At 45.5% G+C, this 20,189-nt stretch overlaps 2 protein-coding genes across 3 annotated transcripts; both read left to right on the top strand.

The window, feature by feature from the left end:
* Positions 1-1,451: 1,451 nt before the first annotated feature.
* pomt2 (protein-O-mannosyltransferase 2) lies at positions 1,452-8,682 on the top strand. Of its 2 annotated transcripts, none has more exons than XM_079752023.1 (21): positions 1,452-2,078; positions 2,240-2,324; positions 2,425-2,529; positions 2,644-2,752; positions 3,074-3,182; positions 3,765-3,924; positions 4,037-4,143; positions 4,257-4,339; positions 4,455-4,537; positions 4,708-4,774; positions 5,071-5,131; positions 5,256-5,334; positions 5,827-5,978; positions 6,107-6,198; positions 6,333-6,409; positions 6,506-6,577; positions 6,675-6,734; positions 6,842-6,947; positions 7,052-7,192; positions 7,593-7,704; positions 8,149-8,682. In XM_079752023.1, the coding sequence occupies exons 1-21, from the start codon at positions 1,801-1,803 to the stop codon at positions 8,252-8,254; spliced, it is 2,244 nt and encodes a 747-aa protein (XP_079608149.1). In that variant the 5' UTR covers positions 1,452-1,800; the 3' UTR covers positions 8,255-8,682. The 2 variants fall into 2 exon arrangements, with proteins under 2 accessions (XP_079608149.1, XP_079608148.1); XM_079752022.1 differs by having other exon boundaries at positions 4,428-4,537.
* A 391-nt stretch (positions 8,683-9,073) lies between these two features.
* On the top strand, positions 9,074-20,189 carry lin52 (lin-52 DREAM MuvB core complex component; the record flags this gene model as incomplete). The annotated part of the gene is made up of 6 exons (XM_079752099.1): positions 9,074-9,107; positions 10,051-10,125; positions 10,212-10,249; positions 10,381-10,447; positions 10,597-10,680; positions 19,787-20,189. 6 exons carry the CDS (start codon positions 9,074-9,076, stop codon positions 19,840-19,842), a joined length of 354 nt encoding a protein of 117 aa, XP_079608225.1. The 3' UTR covers positions 19,843-20,189.

Raw genomic sequence — 20,189 nt, 5'->3', positions numbered from 1 at the left:
TACCTTCGTCATTGTAAATGGTTAATTAACGACAGCTTTTTAAATAAAAGTATAGGTCAAACAAGATCTTGCGTTGAATGCAAAAACCTTTTTTACAAACCAGGCGTGTGAATGCACGCTTAAACAAGAACAAGGCCACTTTGCATTCATTCAACATTGAATGAATCTCAAGTTTCAAAATGGAGACCATTCCTATCTCTGAGTGAGTCTAGGGGCCAGGTTCTGATTATGGGGAGGTTATGGATATATTGTACAGATCTAGTACTATGTATTATTTGTGTTATATATTCCACTAGGTATTTAGTACAAGCAATATTTTTTGTTTGACATAAAAGAAGAAAATGAAAAAAAAAGACATTTATAGCTATGTAGATTTATATATTTCTGTACAAATGTTTTTTAAACATGTTTTTATGCGTGAGGAAAGTGGTTGACACTGTACCAGAGGAGGTGTGTGTATCCTGCCCTGTGGAGCAGACATTGAAATGTAATTTTTACAAAGTGCCAGCCTTAGTTCCTGATCACCGACTGCCTGCATTCATTGCATTGAGTTGTTTTGGCCAAACGCAAGCCTTTTCTCTGCATGGACGACTATGTCCAAATCATTTCTCTAGAAGGATCCTATGCCATGAATGTATCACCATGCCAATATACGCATTCATTCATTTTTTTTGGTATCTTACAATAGTTATTAGTTTCAGCTTGAGGTTAATGGCATTATCCTTTTAGAGGACTGAACTTCTTGTACTCGTACATAAAACCCTCATGTTCACATACAAGCACATATGTACGCCTTTAACCTGCATTGAAGAAAAAAAGACTACAGTGGTGCAGATGTTTTCACTGTGTGTGAACTCTTTGTGCTGTCCAATGCATCATTCCACATACCAAATGTCTTCAATAAATTGGAAACACAATGTTTTGGGCTTTGAGTATTTAAAGCCTTATAAACCGCAAATAAGTTGAGATCACGGTTGTGCTGTTGTACCACTTGACTGTAATCACTACCAGTCATCAAATTATTAAAATATGATCAAATCTGTTTATTTTTTATGTCTTGAATATTAACACGCACGCATACACGACACACACGACACACACGTACTGCATTAAGTGTTATATATGTAAACACAGTTTATCAGACTGGAGTATTTAATGTGATGTCATTAAATTTGACAAAGATAACGTTGATAAAATCAAAAACTCAGGAATATATTTTGGATTATATTATATTTGTAGTACTCTACCGCTCTCTAGTGGCGCTTTTAAAAGCACTCTTAAAAGTAGGCGTTTGTAGGGATCTTGGGAAAGGAAGTCCACGCTCCATACTGCTGTACGTAGCATGTGGTTGTCACAAACCAACAGCCTTCACTTCCCAGAGACCACTGCGCTCTAATGACGCGAGGACACGCGTCGCCGGCTGTTGCTGAGAGTAATGTTTATCTTTCAGAAGCAATCCTAGACAATTGCAGGGGACTTGCAGGTTTTTTTTCAATTCTGTTTCTATGCATGCATGTATTGAATAGTCGGTGTGTTTATGGGAACGTCCTATGTGAAGAACCGAGCATGAATACTTTTAAACTATGCGTTAGGTTAGCTTTATAGAAAGGTAGCATCACACTCTCATCCCTAACCTCTTGTTGAATATGAACGACAGTGGTAGACCTTACTGTAATTTGTTGAAGGAAATCCCTCTCACTGACAAATGCAGAAATAAAGTAAATCAATGAAGATTGAGCGTTAACTTAGATCTTGCTGCAGACATTCATTGCTCGTTGTAGCTGCTGTTCAAACTTCCTAATGGCAAAGGATGAAGAAGACCTGACGGCTCTGCGACAGAGGAAGACTTGTCTTATATCCGAAAATAAACAGACCTTCCACACGCCCTTACATGAGGCTCAATCTAATAGACTTGAAAACGAGGATGACAAGCAGGCCTCGAATGGGACATCATGTTGGACAGAAAGGAGCATCACCCCTCCAGGCGCCCAGCCCCCAAACACAATCCTGGTTCTGTTGGTTCTAGGCCTTTCTTTTTCTACTCGCTTCTACAAACTAGAAGAACCTCCTCATATATGGTGAGTACCAGGTACACCTGAGTACCAGAGTACCTCGTGTGTGTGTGTGTGTGTGTGTGTGTGTGTGTGTGTGTGTGTGTGTGTGTGTGTGTGTGTGTGTGTGTGCGCGCGCGCGTTTCCTCCAGTGTCCATTTACCCACACTGTTTGCTGACTCTTTCAGTTGGGATGAAACACACTTTGGGAAGATGGGAAGCTACTACATAAACAGAACTTTCTTTTTTGATGTCCACCCACCCCTTGGAAAAGTAAAGTAGTACTCATCCGATTTTCAGAAGCTGTTTTCGTGAACTATTCAATACACGATGTTAAACCCAGCGTGACAGGTGATGCTCTCCCCTCTGACAGATACTCATAGGTCTAGCTGGTTACATGACCGGCTACGACGGTACATTTCCCTTTACCAAACCAGGCGATAAATACGGACATCACAACTACTGGGGTATGAGAGGGGTGAGTTTAATTTCCACTGTAAGTAATCAGTGAACGCTAAGTCTACAGGTTGTGGTGATTATAAAACGACGTCATTGGACCCAGCCGCTGATTGGATGATGGTTTCTGTGTTAGTTCTGTGCAGCCTTAGGCTCCTCTCTCCCGGTGTTCGCCTACTTCATCGTGCTGGAGCTGTCTCACTCCAACTCAGCAGCTCTGATCGCCGCCGCGCTGCTTATATTTGGTGAGTATTTGTCTCAGCACAGAGGAAGGAAAAACTAATGAGGTCCCAAGAGGCTGAGTTTTTGACCTTAAATTGTGCCTGATGTCATACAGTATTAAGAGCATCCTGATTTAAACAAAAAATAAACAACTTAGTTGGAGGAAAATTACAGAGGACGGGAACTGTCAAGATGTAGACACCATAGCCGTCATACTTAGATGTTTTACGCTTCAGGTAACAATGAATTAGCAATTTTATTAAAGGGACCATAAATGTATTTATCCCTCACATTACTTCTTCAAACAAACTTAAACTGTACAATCTGTTTCAAACTCTGGACAGACACTGGCTCCATCACCATTTCCCAGTACATCCTTTTGGATCCAATTCTGATGTTCTTCATCATGGGAGCAGTGCTGAGCATGGTCAAGTTCAACCAGCAGAAGTCAAGGTAGCACACCTTCTCCATAATAACTCTATATTCCACTGGACTAAAGTCATCACTAATGGTCGTTGTTCCAGAGTCAGACGATGCACAGACATTCAGTTGAAGGGGTGATATCATGCTCTTTCAACTTTTCCATTTGCTTTAGACTGTTATATGAGGTATGTATACATGTTTTACATCTGCTAAGCTAGAAAAAGTCTGAGCCAGAGTATTCGCCCCCAACGACAACGCCGATGGGGGCGTTCAATAACTGTGCGAAACAGCTTGTTTGCGCTCACACTGTTACTTCTGTAATAGTGTGACGTCAGACTGCAGTTGGCGGAGCTGAAGTTCAGAAGTCGCGCCTCCCCGCTACCCTCAATGTTTAACAATCAAAGCAGAGTGAGCATGCTGACCAATCACAGCAGACCGGGCTACTCGGGAGGGGGGCCTGAAGACGCTGAAATTGGTTTTGCAGAAATGAACAGTGAGAATAATAAGGGGTATTGTTAACATTCAGGCATGTACCCCCAAATGCAATTATGAACCCTAAAGAAGCATGATGTGGGTTCTTTAAGACGGAAATGATGTTGTTTTTCCCCTCAGACCCTTCTGTGCATCCTGGTGGCTGTGGTTGCTGCTGACAGGGGTGAACCTCTCCGGGGCCATTGGGGTGAAGTTTGTGGGGCTGTTTGTCATCCTGCTGGTGGGCATCAACACAGCAGGAGACCTCTGGGCCCTGCTGGGAGACCTGCAGCTCTCGCTGGTATACAAAGGGTCCACCTCTACCGCAGTGGGAATACTTTCTGAATGCACAATAGGGATGACACCAGATGCTCAACCAGTCGGCTGTCTCTCTCTATCTTCCCTCGGGTCAGGTGGATGTCGCAAAGCACCTCCTGGCGCGGGTCACAGGACTCATCCTGCTGCCCCTGTTGCTCTATGTCACAGTATTCGCAGTTCATTTTGCCGTGTTGAACAAAAGGTGAGTTTGTATTGCACTTTCCTTACTTTGGGACGAGTAGCATTTGTGTGATGTTCAAATGCTCCACTTTGTCGGGGTTGCCATGGTGATTGTTATTTTGTTGGTCCAACCAGTGGTCCAGGAGATGGCTTCTTCAGTTCTGCTTTTCAGTCCCGTCTGATAGGAAACAACCTGCACAATGCGTCCATGCCTAAGTGTGAGCTCCTTGCACCCTATCCACTCTATCCACCTGTTGGATTCTATCGCCTATACTCCTAATTGTTAATTCTGTTGTATCTGCCCAGACTTGGCGTATGGATCCACCATCACAGTGAAGAATCTGCGTATCGCCGGAGGTTATCTGCACTCCCATTGGCACCTGTACCCAGAAGGAGTTGGAGCCAAGCAGCAGCAGGTCATTTATATTCATTAATCATTCAGACTTTTAGGCTTTGATCCAAAATGTGACATCCAAGTTTGGTCGGGAGCTATGACCGTATTCACAAACACAACGACGTGTGATGCATGGATATCAACGGCCTCCAGATGGTCATCATGTCGTTTGTATGTATTCTGTCACTGCAGGTGACTACGTACCTCCACAAAGACTACAACAACCTGTGGCTGGTCCACAAACCAGACGACGGCCAGGGTGAGACCAAGGGCTTCCTGGACTTCTGGACACTCTCATTCTCACATTTTCATTTAAATTTAGGGCATTAAGAAGAAGCTTTTATCCAAAGCAACTTACAAAAAGTACTTTTGTAAGAGAAACAACAATATACCGATGTCAGTACAGTAAGGATGTTCATTGAACCAATTGCCAAGCACTTGGTTGCTAGGTTAGCCCACAGGGAAGATGGCTTGGATAAGATGCTACACAATGTTAAGTACTATTTTTAACGTTAGGTGTTGACATTGTTTATGGCTGTCTTCATTAACACTTAGACCACCCTGAGACCCCTGAGCTGGTCCGCCACGGGGATGTCGTTCGACTTGAGCACAAAGAGTAAGAACCAACAAGAGACCATAGGAAAACTACAGCGTAATCACTGATGGTTGATGATTATTTTGTGAGTAACATTGCATATTATTGTATCTGTTTAATATGATGCATCTCCTCTCCACGCCAGAACCACCAGGAACCTCCACAGCCACCTCCAGGAAGCGCCCATGACCAGGAAACACTTCCAGGTCACAGGTTATGGCATCGTGAGTGGACCCCCTTACTCAATCTAATCGTTTGACCGTTTGTGATTCGCTTTTGGGTTAGTTTACCTCGGTTAGCTAAGAAACTCAATCTGATTTCACAAACATATCTGTGGGAGTGTGTGTAGATGATGGCTGGTTTAAACAGCCTTGCCTGGCTGAGTCTGACTGGGTGAGGTTTCGCAGCTGTTCAGTAATAAGTGTGCACAGGTTAAACCAGCCGTCTCCACAAACACTTGGGAGATCTCCTGGATGGCAGCGGAGCCCCCTTGCCATGTTCAGTATCAAACCTGTGCAATAAACCGGGTTTTTGACTCCACCATCCTGTGTCCTAGTCACCTGGGTGGAGTGTGGCATAGACATGTGCTACAATAACCTTTACCCTAGTACCTCTTGATAAGCTGTTATTATGAATGAATCAAAACGATGAACTGAAATGTTGATAGAACACAGTAACACGTGACTTCCTGCCTCCCTCCCTCTGTTCTCGTTCAGAACGGCAGCGGTGATTCCAACGACCTGTGGCGGGTAGAGGTCTGTGGGGGGAGGAAGGGAGACCCTGTGAAGGTTCTCCGCAGCAAGGTGCGCTTCCTGCATGTGGCCACCGGCTGTGTGCTCTACTCCTCAGGAAAGACCCTTCCCAAGTGGTACCCAACGCTTCTCTTTGTTTACTTGATCCATTTCATCGATGGCCCTCGCGTGATTACATCAACCATTCATGCATCATACAGATTCACTCACACAGGATGACCCTGTGTTCTCGTGTTCTGTCTAGGGGCTGGGAGCAGGTGGAGGTGACCTGTAGCCCCTACCTCAAGGAGACCCCTAACTCACAGTGGAACATTGAGGACCACATCAATCCCAAACGTAAGCAAATGGGTCAATATACAGTGTTGCTCTCTTTGCTTTAACCATGCCTTTATTGTCCTTCACGGGGCTGACCGTGTGTGTGTGTGTGTGTGTGTGTCTGTGTGTGTCTCTGTTTCTGTGTGTGTCCCCAGTGCCCAACATCAGCCTGTCAGTGCTGAAGCCCCATTTCCTGGAGATCTTGCTGGAGTCCCACATCGTTATGATCAGGGTACGAGCGGATCAAAGACATCATCATTATCATCATCAGCCAATCGAAAGATCCCATTGTGTTATTAGGTCGTCTAATATGTTTTGTTTTTTTTAGGGCAACAGCGGACTGAAGCCCAAAGATAACGAGATAAACTCCAGACCGTGGCACTGGCCCATCAACTACCAGGTGAGGTCTGCGTTCCACAAACTTGACTCAATGTTGTCATGAATAGCACCAGGGTAACCGATTGCTGTATTTCTTCTTTTTTTGTGTTGCTTTTAAGGGCTTGAGGTTTTCTGGCATCAATGAGACAGAATATCGCGTGTACTTGCTCGGGAACCCAGTGAGTGACTAGCTATCTTGTCCTTCCGCGATACGCCTGAAGTTTGTGACGGGCATTTAGGTTGGGTTTGCCGTGTTGCTTAACAGTAGTACGGCCTCCTCCCTTAGGTCACCTGGTGGCTCAATTTAGCATGTCTGGGCCTGTATGCATTCATGGTGGCGGTGGCCTCCATAGCTCTCCAAAGAGACGTGGATCTGAGCCAAAAGAGACGAGGTACACACAATCAAAACGTCCAAATGCATCTCCGATACGTTGAGGGTACATGCGTTTATCAACTCCAACTTGCCGCTGAATGTGCTCCCATGGGTTTGCCCCAGAGCACTGCTGGGTGCTGATGCGAGGCGGGGGACAGCTGCTCCTGGGCTGGCTGCTCCACTACGCTCCCTTCTACACCATGGGCCGCATCCTCTACTACCACCACTACTTCCCCGCCATGCTGTTCAGCAGCATGCTCACGGGTAGGTCAGACCTGCGCGTCTTTCACTCTTCATTGACGCTCAGGTGTGATGTTTTTTTTTATTTTTTGGGGGAGTTTTTGTGTGTTTTTTTTGGGTCATTAAGAAATATGTTGTTTATATGTTGTTATTTTACTTTATGTTGTTAAGAACCCCCTTGAAAACAAGTTGAGGTCATCTTAAGGGGTTATTCCGAAAGAAAAATTTTGAAGAAATTTGAACATGATGCTATATCGGCACGGCACATTTATTGTTTCATCATTGGGTTTAAATTGTTTTTCAGTGCTTTTATATTTTAAACACATTGAGTGTGCTGACATAGCTCCACCCCACTGTGTCTGCCCCTGCGGCCCGGTGTTAGTCCTCTGCAGTGTCTGACCTGGTTGTGTTCCCCCCGGCCCAGGTCTCACTCTGGACACCCTGCTGCATAGCGCCGACCTCTTCCTCTCTCCGGCGCGTGCTCATTGGCTGCTCAGACTGGGACAGATGGCGCTGCTTCTCAGCGTCCTTTACAGGTGAGAGGTCCGGCTGCAGTGTTGGTTTGTCGTTGCCCCACTTAGTGGGGAATCTGCTCTTACTTGTCAGCATTTCTACCACCAAGGTATTTAACGCTATTAAGATAACAATGAGTAAATCAATGTTGGTATTTTATTACCCTTTTTTTAAAGGGATGATATCACGCTTTTTCTGCTTTTCCTTTTGCTTTAGACTGTTATATGACGTATGTTTATATGTTGTATGACTGCTAAGCTATAAAAATCGAAGGCCGAGCCAGGGCAGTACTAAAAAAGTTTAAAAGTATGATACAGGCTCTTTAAATGCTCACTTTAATACCATACTTTCTGTCTGTCTGTCTGCCTGCCTGCCTTTCTGCCTGCTCAACACTGCATGTGCCTTTATTTCTTTGTTATCTCTGATATTCTTGGTTGATTCCCCCCCCAAAAAACTGAACTCATCAGTTTTCACATATTCCACCCGTTGTCTTACGGCATGAGAGGACCTCTGGCCCACGAACCAGGGAGTGCAATGGCCGGCCTCAAGTGGATGGATTCATGGGAGTTCTAGGCGTCTCCATGGAAACAGAACACTAATATTGCTCATTGCTGTCGGTACGGAAGTAATGTTACACTACTTACACTAATGTTGTACTAATGTACACGTTTAGCATTTTAAAGTATTTTAGATTGTCATATGTAGAGACTGCCTGACCAAACAAATTGAACACACCAAGGTTACAGTATTTGAGGAGTTTGCATTTAGATATCCGGGACACATCATCTTTTCACCTACCTGCCTTAACATGTATTATCATAAGGTTGTAATATGAACTAAGTGCCTTAATCAACAATCCCTCAATGAATAGGTTTCCAAATTATTTAAATAACTCCTCTGTTTTTTTTTAAAGACTCTTGACTTTTTTATTCAGGATCAAGGTACTATTTTTGTACTATATTCAGCCGTTACTACTGTTTGTGTCCTGTAATTTGATACCACACGACTGGAAATGGATTGTACTGTGATGTGAATATTTAGTTTTGAATAATAAAGAAATTGTGACTTTCCTTTCTGTGTGTTTTTGTAGGTAATACATTTTGATATATCAGTACTCCCAGTGCCCACTTCCTTTGATAAAGAGAGGACATAGGACATTTGTTACTCACAATTCATTTCATACATGATTACTGTTCGCTACAGGACATTCTCTGATTCTTATTAAACTACCAGGATTATGATAAAATACAAATATTAATCGTTTGTGGTGGTGAAGGGATTCTTGTTTTGTTCCACAGGAACACATGTCTGCCATCTAGCGCCAACTATTCAAATGACTACGCTGCACGTGAATGACCGGAAAGGCTGCTGCTATTGGTTGGAATGTGTCACATGTTAGTAGTGAAGATGGCGTCGCCAAATGGAGGTAAATTCTAATTCCTTACACTGCGATGTTGTGTATAAATGTACATTTTGACCCTTTTGCGTTGGCAATATGTTGACGAATTTCACAACTACTTATCTACTCATTGTGGGGTGATAAACAAGGGAGGTTACTGGAATAATTTAGCACCGTAGAGTTGTTTTTCACGTTGGCTAAAGCCTACACCAGCCAGTGTTATTGTGTAACGTTGACGTTTCCCAGTTTATGGAGACGAGACAGAGGTCCTCTGTGTCGTATGCATACGCTTCTAACGTTCACGTCTCATCATTTCAGTTATGGCCAGCTCCTTCGACATAAGAAGCTTCACTTTAAGTGTAGCTTGTCTGTTTTGTCCCTCTAAGGAAGAAAACATTGAACACAGCTTGCCTTTTATGTTCCTCTGTTCCTCTCTTAAAGTGGACCTCCATATGTCGAGGGAGCTGGCCTTACCTTAAATGATGTGTCCCAAATCCCACCACACTTACTCGCCGTGTTGTGTCCAGCAGGCTCATATCAGTGAAGGCAGTACACACTTTGGTGTCTGGAAGGTTAATGAAATGTGATATATTATGGGGTGGAGTCAGGATGTTTTCGCCAACACGAAGCCTTATGTTGTTAGGTTGAAGTGGAGCAAAAGATACCATGTCCCATGTCATTTGTATTGAGGTCTTATGAAGTAGCAGGGATGAAGGAACTTCTTTCGTGCCCTGCTGCTTCCGTTGTACAACAGCAGAGACAAACAGCTACTTATCTATGTATAACATTAATCTATGTCACTTTTAGGTCGGAGAATTTCAGCTGTTTTCTTTCTCATTTCTTTATGAATTGTGGTTGAGGAACAAAACTAATTTAATTGAGTTATTTTGCATAGAAGTCTGCAAATCATACATTATCTGCTACTTGAGAGCATCTGAAGAAATGATGTTGATGAAGTTTTCCCCATCAGGTGATGACTTTGAGTCGTCTCTGCTCAGCTTTGAGAAGCTGGACCGAGCCTCACCAGACCTCTGGCCAGAGCAGTGTGAGTTGAACCCGCTGTGCTGCTTTTTATACCACTTATTTTGTCCGGAGCTCTGCTGAAGACTGACTCTATGCTTCATTTTACAGTGCCCGGAGTTGCAGAATTCGCTGCATCTTGTAAAAATGTACGTTTACTAGCTTGGTACCTACTTAATTTTTACCTCATTGAGATTGCCAAGGAATGTTAACATATGTTGTGTCATATGTTCAGAGGATGCGTTGGCATGTGTAATGAGGTTCTCATCTCCCTCTGCAGCCCATCACTGACTCTCCCCCTAAGTGGATGTCGGAGCTGGAGAATGAAGACATTGACATGTTAAAAGGTACCCGCATGTATGCATTAAAAACAGCAAATAGCCATTGAAAAACGGTTTAAAAAAGGAAAATCTAGCCGGTTAACCTACTTTTAGTTGACTGTTTCCTGTGGTTTATTTTGGCAAAACTTTTGTCCTGTCTGGTTATTTATCTGTAGAGCTGGGTAGTCTCACCACCGCAAACCTCATGGAAAAAGTGAAAGGGCTGCAGAACCTTGCCTACCAGCTGGGCCTAGAGGAGTGTAAGTAAATACCAAAACATAACACACCAGGACTGTATTGTAATGGAGCAATAGACAGTGCTTCAGTTTAACACTAGGTGGTGCCACTTGCACAATACGCAGCATCACATCATTATTACACTCTCTGCAAACTCTCATGTTAGAATAACATATCCACACCTCTGACAAGGTGACTTGCATATGTTCACCTGAAAACTACCTGTAAAATAGTATGATTTTGCGTTGTGCCATAACGAAAGGATTGCTTAGCATTTGCTCAAAACACAGTCCAAGAATAGACTTTCACTCAGCATGTTGTGATGCCATGTATCTAGGGCAGTCTTGTCAAAGTAGTGACGGGACCATGGCAGCAAGGGGCCAAATGCAAAATCTCACGTTTAATCCACTGCCTGGTGCCTCCATTGTCCTAATCCATGCGGAGAGTGTGGATTAGAGAGATGAAGCTAAGTGCTCTTAAAAGAGAAAATGTGTGCTTACTAGTTCAGCAATGAAAAACACAAATATAGAAAAGGAAAACTCTGGAGACTTTACTGTTTTATCTTTGACGTTCTCTAGAATAAACACAACATTTACAGTCAAAAGTTTTTAGAAGTAACAAGAAGGTCTTAACATGACGTGTCCTAGCATGTATCTTCCGCAATACACTCTTCTTGTGTACTTCAATGCATGTTCATCTTGATCTGGTTAAAGACAGTGACCAGGGAGCCATACACTCTACAGTTTACCTTGCGATTAGCTCTAGCAATTTCAAAAAATGTATAAAGGTAGGATGATTAAAGCAGGCTATTTCATAGGCGGATTATGCCAAACATAATTTGTCATTATATTTGTAAATTAATTACAAAAAAGGGCCGATGCATTAATCAAAAGTTTATGTAATTATTGAAGCCAGCCACCAAATGATGGGCCACGGTAGTTGTATCATCTATTTAATAGAGTTGTTTACTGCAGAGATATGAGCAGTGCAGTAATGTAGACGAAATTTAGGAGTAACCAAATCCTATATTAGTTTATTACACTCGATTTAATATCATGTTCCCGGTCTGACTGACAGTTACCTGTCTGAGTCGACAGATCTTACAGAAGATGCATGATTGACCAGTTTTCCATTATATAACAACCCAAATAGACCGATTGTCTCACTAACAAGAGTCTCTCACGTTCTTCACCTAATGACTTATTTAGATTTGATTAAAGCTTCGAGGTATGGTCTCTCTGGTGGCAACAAGCCCTGAGCACCGAGTCGCCCAGCGCCATTAAGACGTTAACTGTCACTCGGGGAGGAATGCAGGGTTTTTTGCAATCATGTCGCGTAGCCCGGGCTGACGGCACGCAATGCCGGTTATTATTGGTCTCCAAGCGTCCCCCTCGTAATGGGTGCCTGTTTAATGCTCTCCGGTTTAATTTTCTCCTTTTCCCGCCTGTCTGGGGCGGCCTTGTAAATCTCAGCTACTTTTTCATCACGTTTGTGCGCCCCTCAGTTTCCCCCCGGCCGTAAACGAGTCGGCGTGGAGGAGCAGCGGCGCAGAGGGCCCGGCGCCGGGGCAGGATTTACTGCCCCTCCTCCTTCCACGCGCGGGCCATTAAAGATAGTGCAGCTTAATGGGAGCCCGGCACAATCAGCCCGTGTAAACAGTCCCATCCCGGCCCCGCAGGCCTGCCCCTGCCCTCTACTCTCACCCTCAAGGAGTCATGGACCGAATCAATGGCGGGGAATGAATGAAGAAAATTCAAACTAACTAAACAAATTATCTGTAATGCATCCTGCCATCCATGTGGGTGCTGATGCAGGCTCTTTTGTGTGGACGACTTTGCGCACACACACACACACACACACACACACACACACACACACACACACACACACACACACACACACACACACACACACAGTGCTTCACACATGCACCCCTGAGGGTGTGTTAGTTAAATCGGATTCATCCTTAATCTCCAGGGAGCGCTTCCCCATTACCAACCCACTTCACACACCCGCCACGATTTAGGACATGTGGTGCTGCTGCTGTCCTGTCCCAAAGGCCCTCACACCCTCCCCCCGACGCGTGCCTCTTCCCCGGGCCCCAGCTGCTGCCCCGCCCCGTGATGAATGCCCCTGTCGTGGGCCACTGAGTGTGGGCATCAGGCCCCCCCTGATCCCCCCGGGAGAAGCAGGGCTCCTGATAAGCGCTGTTATTGGAGGTAATTGAAAGCTGAGTGTTCCCCCGGGGGCCCGGCACCAGGCCTCAGGCAGAGGGGCCGCTGTTAACACCGCAAACACCGCAGAGCGAGCACCGACGCTCTGTCACACTTGTGGACTCAAGGCTGCTGGGCTTCTCTCTTAACACCTGTGAGCGATGGGTGAACGCACACCAGCCGCAAGATGCTTGTTCCACAAAGGAGGAGCCGGTCCCAAGGCTTTCAGGTGTACACCGGGAGACGGGACGTTGTAATTGGCTGCAAGCGGCGTCCGTCATAAACCTGTCTTGAATACTATTCGCCGTGGATCGGTTTCACCTTGGGACTTCTGCTGAATGGTCGAACCGCAGGGCTTGACAGCGCGTCCATCACCTCGTAAGCACACAGGCTCCGTTATTAATCGTGGTAATGTAGTCCTGTACAAATCGTTGGACTCCTTTCTTGTATGTATATATCTTTACAAGTTTCGCAAACTCCCGCTTCACTTAACTCAAAAGTCAAGAAGAATTTATTAAAATGGAGACTTTTGATTTTGAGTTTAGTTAAGAAGAATTGACACACAAAGAAAAGGCACAACACAAATATACAGCAAGACTTTTCCTAACACACCCCATTAATCACGGACCTATGTGGTTGTTCCAAAGCATGAAACAAAGTCTCTGTATACCAACCTAGCACAGTGCAGTGTACAGGACCTTCGTGATGAAAGGCCTGTGTAGTGGAAGGTAGTGATATAACACTGCCTATCCACCCAACACAGCTGGATGCAGTAAATCCTTACTGTACGGGGCCAACCTGTTGTCTCTGGCCAAGCCACTCAGAGCAGCCCCTCAGTCATCACCACTGATACCAGGTATCGATGGCGCCTCTCCTCCCAAGGTGAAACTGAAGGTCACCCGGCTACCCTGACAGCTCCTAATGGGCCTGCGTGCACCGCCTCATCCCCCCCCCATCCCGCATACAGCGCCCCGCCCCAGGATCAATCACAGGCCTATTAGGGAGCACGCGCGCTGCTGAATATGATTGCATTCAGTGAGCTCCACTGGTGCTAATGTGCCTCCATCAATCCATCAGGGCGGGCTGACCGCGGGGCGGGTAGTTATGAAGTACCTGCACTGACAGCCCGCTGAATGAGGAGCAGGGAGAGGTAGAGGGGTGAGGGGGATCTACCACACCGATCCCCCCCCCCCCATGGATAACCTTCCCCATCGCCTCTTCCTCTACCTCAAAACTCCACCTTCCCGCTGTCCCCTTTGCAGCTTCTTTAAGGGCTGATGGAGGAGATGGATGAGTGGTGGTGTCGGTCAGGGCGTCTGTCTCTCTCTCTCTCCGTCTCTCTAAAGGTGGTACCTGAAGTGGGTGTGAGGGGAAAGTGATGGAGGAACGCTTGTGTGTGTAAATCACAGGCTTGACGTAAAGGATGCAAGACGTAGTAGCTGGTGTTTTGATTGGACACGAGAGGTCAACAACGGATGGTCCATGCAGGCACCCCTCAAACGCAGGGCATGTGAAACAGAGGAAGTCTGGTCCAAATGCTACCTGTTTGCGTTACACTGCAGGCGTCCTCCTTTAGTTTGAACCTTGATAACGGGGTTCAAATCAGTGTGGTTGTGTAGAGGGTGGTTTCAAACGTATTGCAACAGAAGCTACACGGACAACACAGCAGGCTGCAGCTGCTCGCATCCATCCCTATCTGGGGCAGAATCAGTGTCACCGCCTTGTAGAGGAAAGAGAGAAAGGCGAGGCTGAAGGCGGCGCCTACACACAGACCCACAGACACACACCTTGCTCAGCTCCGCCTGTCTGACACCTCCCTGATCAGATCGGAAATGACACCTCATTTCCATAAAGGCATTAGGAATTCATTGGATTTTCTTTCCCAGCTAATCATAGCGCGGGTGTAAAACCTTTTAGGCTTTTTAATGAATGAATTTTGACTGATTGCCTATTAATAAGGACACCTCTTGAACAGCCATATAGGCTGGGGCAGGGGCGGAGCGGTGCAGATGTGTTTGTTTGTGCCCGTGTGTGCGTGCGTGCGTACGTGTGTGCCGGCTGCTGTGTGTGTGTGTGTGTGTGTGTGTGTGTGTGTGTGTGTGTGTGTGAGTGTGTGAAAGAGAGCGTCAGCCAGGCAAGGATGCATTGCAGCGGGTGGAAGGGGAGGGGGAGAGAGAGGGGGAGGGCCCCTATCAGTTGGGACATAAAGAGGAACCAGTGGCTCCCCTGGGAAATCACAGCTCGTGTCTGCATCTTAAATATCCCTGTGAAGTATCAATAAGTGGGTAATTGAATTTTGAACACAAACATGAGCGTCAGGTGTATGTGTTGCAGAAGGCGGTAGTGTCTGAAAACGGAGGAGGGGCCTGTGTGTGTGTGTGTGGGTGTGTGTGTGTGTGTGTGTGTGATTGTTTCTGTGTCAACCATGTGTGTGTGGCTGTGTGTCAGGTCTCCCTATCCTTCCCCAGCCGGGGTGTGGGGTGGGGAGTGGATGTTAAATCCATTAAATAAAGCTTACAGGCCGTAATAGCCCGAGTGGCCCTCTGCGATGGGCAGCGGGGTCAGATAAGTCCCCCGGACTCTTAATGAAAGTGAATTGGTGCAAGCAGGGCTGGGGTCCAAGACTCCAGTTAACCCAGGTGGTCATCTGTCTCTGGAGGTCGGGGGAGGGGAGGGGCGGGGGGGGTGGGCTTTAGTGATGATTACTCGTGATATTCACGTGGGAATCCAAGTGTGTGTGCGGGGGGGGGGGGGGTTGTTTGGGGGAAAGTGGGCGGTGACATGACACCCAGATCACTCACGGCCAACGAGAGGAGAGTAAGATGTTACACAGACGCGTGTCCTCCTCCATGCATATGCATGCAGGCCTCATGGGATTTGCCCAAAATGAGACTGGTCCTTTCTGACCGAGGGGCATTGCACATCAACAACATTAGTGACTCATCAGCCAGCAGCTCCCTGCTGCCTCTGGGTTTTATACAGGGCTGGCGAAAAGACAACATTTTGGGCTATATTCAGTGTTTTGTGTGTATGGGTTCCTGGATATAGGTCAATCCGCAGTGGGGTATTGTAGGTACCTGGGACCGGGACCCAGGTCTACAGGGAGATGATTACTGGGGGCTTGGCCTCAGACACCACGGGCCCCCAGACAACATAAGCTTTCATACTATAGCATACCATTAGCCTCCTGGCCCGTTCCATCCAGACCATGACCTTGCTCTGCATCTGTTCATTTCCAACTCTTCTCTCATGACAGAATGGATAAAGTAAGCATGCAGAAAGCACGGGAATGCGTCAATGCGTATAAGAGGTTAATATTAATAGACGGGCCGCTTTGTTTTAGTGCGCTCCAATGATTTTTCTCGTATTTGTTTGTCTAATGTTGACAAACCGGGCTCTGGTAAAATGTCAGAATAGTGGGGCACTAAATGATAATTAGAGCGGAACAAATCAACAGGAGGAGAAGTCGCCAGCCCCCAGAATCCATAAGGTGTCATTTGGTATGGATGGCAGCTGTAACAAGTTGCTGATTAACTTAGTGCAAAATTAGTAATTGACCTTTCTAATCAACTAAACAAATCTCCTCGTCCCCCTAATCACTATTGATCTTACCCGGCCTTTGACAAAGTGCGTGTGTGTTTGCATGTGTGTGTGAGAGAGACAAGTTAATGTAAGGATAGTTTCGTGGTGCTATCTTGGTTCCTGGTATCTTGGTCATATCTTGGGTTCTGGTATCCTGGTTTTAACTTGGCACCTGGTGTCCTGGTTCTATCTTTGTTTGCGGTTCTATCTTGGTTCCTGGTGCCCTGGTTCTATCTTTGTTCCCGGTTCTATCTTGGTTCCTGGTGCCCTGGTTCTACCCTGGTTCCCGGTTCTATCTTGGTTCCTGGTGCCCTGGTTCTATCTTTGTTCCTGGTTCTACCCTGGTTCCCGGTTCTATCTTGGTTCCTGGTGCCCTGGTTCTATCTTGATTGCTGGTATCCCGGTTCTATCTGGGTTCCTGGTATCCTTTTGCTATCTTGCTTCCTGGTATCCTGGTTCTATTTTTTATTAATTTGCTTCAAACCACTGCTTTGTGCAGATTATCTCAGAAACAAACTAACAATTAAACCAAAAAAAAGGCAGTTCCCTTCAAATAGTATAAATTAAATATAAATTAATGTTGATACATGATTTGTAATTCAGAAAAATCCAATGGCTTTTAAGGGGTTGAATAATAGATTAAAAAAAAGTTGTTCTACTGTCTCTATGTTCTCGTATCCTAAAGCCAGGTTCTTTACAAAACAACCCCAACCATTTACATCCATTGAAATGAAAGAATCCTACTATTAAAAACAAAATCTCTGCTCGTTGACTTTTAGAAACGGTCGTCCTCCAAAACGTTGCGTTGTCTCAGAATATCTCCCATATAAACGATGGCTTATTAAGCAGAATTCATAGTTGTAATGTTATTCGCCCAGCCCATTTCCAGGTTGATCCAGCAGCAAATCTCTATTGAATATTTTATTAGCGCACCCCCACTTGAACACTGAACGACCACAGGTCTAACCTACGAGATGAGCACCTTTTTTTATTTTTGATCAGAGGCAAGCTGCACATCATAAATTGAGTGCTGATTTCCGTTTGATGGGGTCTTTAACCGGATCAAATAAATGGTATGAGTTTCTGCCTGAGCCGGGCCCGCCTGAACTCAACTCTAATTAATGGGCGGCTATGTGGGGTGAGGGGTCTCCGGGGGGCCCGGTGAGGGGGGATGGGGGACTGGCACAGCCATGGCTGATTCCCTGCTTTTTAACAGTTTGGCCTCATCAGAGAAGATGGGAGGAGGTGCGCGGAGACGCCTGGGAGGGAACGCTGGCACTTTCTCCTCCTGCACGCCTCCTCCCCTTATCGGAAGATGACATCAGCTCACTCCTAGTCTCCGGGGTCAGCCCAATTTAATGGCTTGGCCCCACCTGATTCCACTGGCCCCACTGTAAACCGAGCTCTCCTGTCTGTCTGCCGGGGGTTTGTTTGGGGTTATTTGAAGAGACAGCGCTGCGCAGAATGAATCCATCCTATTCCAATTAGCATCATGTTTAACCTGATGATGGACACCTCAAGGTGGCGTGGTCCGTCCCCGTCCCCCCCGTCCCCGGTCCCCCGTCCCCACGCCCAGACACCACCATTATCCGTCCCCACCTGGTAACTCATCTAAATGACTTATCGCCACAGCTTTTTCATTAGCCGCCCGTGGTGGGGGTAGAGGGGGGTCTTATCACCCACCAGTAGACCGCAGCTGGTCAGCTCCTGGCTGGGCTTCAACAGGAGGGCTGCAGGCGTTCCACTCTGCTCTGGGCCTGGTCACCTTCTCCTTGAAGGCCTCATACCAACCCTCTGTACTCAAGGCTCTATGCATTGACTCAGTTGTCCAATATTGTCCTGCGTTCTGTCTTGTGTTTAGTGTCGGACCAAATTCAAGCTGCCCTGGTGTCACTGGAATGGGCTTGTTTTGGTTTTAGCTGAGATTGTTTCCTGTTTGAAGCTACTTACGCCGTTGATGGGTTTCTGGTGTACAAAGCAGCATCTCCACGTGGATGCTTCCCCTCCAGGGCTCATAGAGAGAGCGGAGAGACCCCTCCTGGTGTCTCTTGTGTGTTGTTCCAATGGAGAGCTTCTGAATTCACAGTCAGTTCAGCGGGGATCAACACGCCTGGCTATTTAGCTAAATTCCACTTAAACACCAGCAATTATGATTAAATGTTTGCGGTTTTCAAATTGTATACAGTGTATTGATATCACGATGATATGATATAAAGGTCCCAGTTTCTCGTGTAATATCCCATTTTCTCCTAAGGGACATTGAATGGGGTTGGGAGGGGGCCCAAATGTTTAATCGTATCTTTGCACAGGATGTATTGTTCCTTGTATACACGCACACATGCAAGCACACACATGCACACACAAACACACCTACAATGGCTGTGTAGTCATATGTCAGTGCACACACCGCGATCATCAAGTCATTTACTTTGGTAGACGGTGTGTGTCTTATTTTGTTTTGCATGTCCAAAATGAACAGATGTTTGTCGAAATCACCTCCTGCTTTGACGCTGCACAGAAATTAAATACATGCTTTGCATTGCTAAAGAACAGTGCTGATGCCTTCTACAGCACCTTTTCAATCACTCTAACAGTTCCTCTTCCCATATCGGAACCCAATCACGTATTTGTGTAGCGTTGGAATTCATACCTATCTACGAAGAGCTGCCTGTTGTTTTCATATGATTTGCTTTTGACTAGCCTGGTTTCCCAGGCTAGTCATACCAAAGGAGAAATAGTTTTCAGCAGAAAACACGACTACAGTATATAGGCCAATGTTGAAAACGGCTGTCAATTTAAATCTCAGAACACTATTCAGTTAATTTGCAGTCTTGTAGATATCACATGGTTTGTTGTGCATTGTCTTTTGTCTTGTTTTCTTGTGTGTTGTCTTTGTGGATACTTTTGCAGTTTCTGTTCATATTGCCATCCAATTTCCTCTTGTTACAAAAGCATAGAAACTCATAATCGACCATTATGGGGCATTGTGTTGGAGGGTTTTCATAAAAAAGACTCTAAATTGCGAATATTTATACTAATTATTTGTTTATATATCGCTTCAGTTGTTTCAATTTCATAGGCGCAATGAATAGACATGAAGTGATAACTATTAAAATGTGTAATACTGATTAATGACCGCCTAAATAGCTTACGCTGACCTTTAGCTTGCTATCTCAAACACTAATGAACTACAAGTCTTTAGCCTTCTATGCTTGAAGAGAAGGATTAATTAAAGCCATGTGTTGGTATTGAATCTTTGTTTATCCATCTTTTTTAAAGCGGAGCGTCTTCCAGGGTAACTTCAGTAGACTAACTCTCTCTCTTTTCTCTCTAGCCAGGGAAATGACCAGAGGGAAGTTCCTCAACATCCTTGAGAGGCCAAAGAAGTAACGATTGGACCAATTGTTTAATGTCATCAACGACAACTGAGACAGGGTGGAGGAAGGCGGTCCTGATTCGGATCCTCGAGGAGACTGAGACAAACAACAACGCCCCCAAACAGTTGGAATCACCCCCAACCACTGGGGGGCAGCAACATTTCCTCCAGGGGAGCTCACTTTCGTTGGGATATTTTTCCTCTACTTATCATCAATGCAGTGGACTTGAATATTTGCAGTACACTTTCCCATTCCCCGGATGTACGTTCCCTATTTATTCATATTTCTATTTTAAAAAACGTGGTTTAGAATTTTGAGATTGCTGAATTGTTGTATAATAAAGTTTGACAATGAACAGAA

Source organism: Pollachius pollachius (assembly GCF_949987615.1).
Source record: "Pollachius pollachius genome assembly, chromosome: 15".
NCBI lineage: Eukaryota > Metazoa > Chordata > Actinopteri > Gadiformes > Gadidae > Pollachius > Pollachius pollachius.
Note: the sequence above shows the minus strand (reverse complement) of the source record. Positions and strands in the feature narration are given on the sequence as shown.

Excerpts from the sequence above, each read along its gene's own strand:
- pomt2 (XM_079752022.1), top strand. The coding sequence starts at position 1,801 with ATGGCAAAGGATGAAGAAGACCTGACGGCTCTGCGACAGAGGAAGACT. Across the intron at positions 2,325-2,424 it reads TCCACCCACCCCTTGGAAAA|ATACTCATAGGTCTAGCTGG; the intron begins GTAAAGTAGTAC and ends CCCCTCTGACAG. Across the intron at positions 4,144-4,256 it reads TTTGCCGTGTTGAACAAAAG|TGGTCCAGGAGATGGCTTCT; the intron begins GTGAGTTTGTAT and ends TGGTCCAACCAG.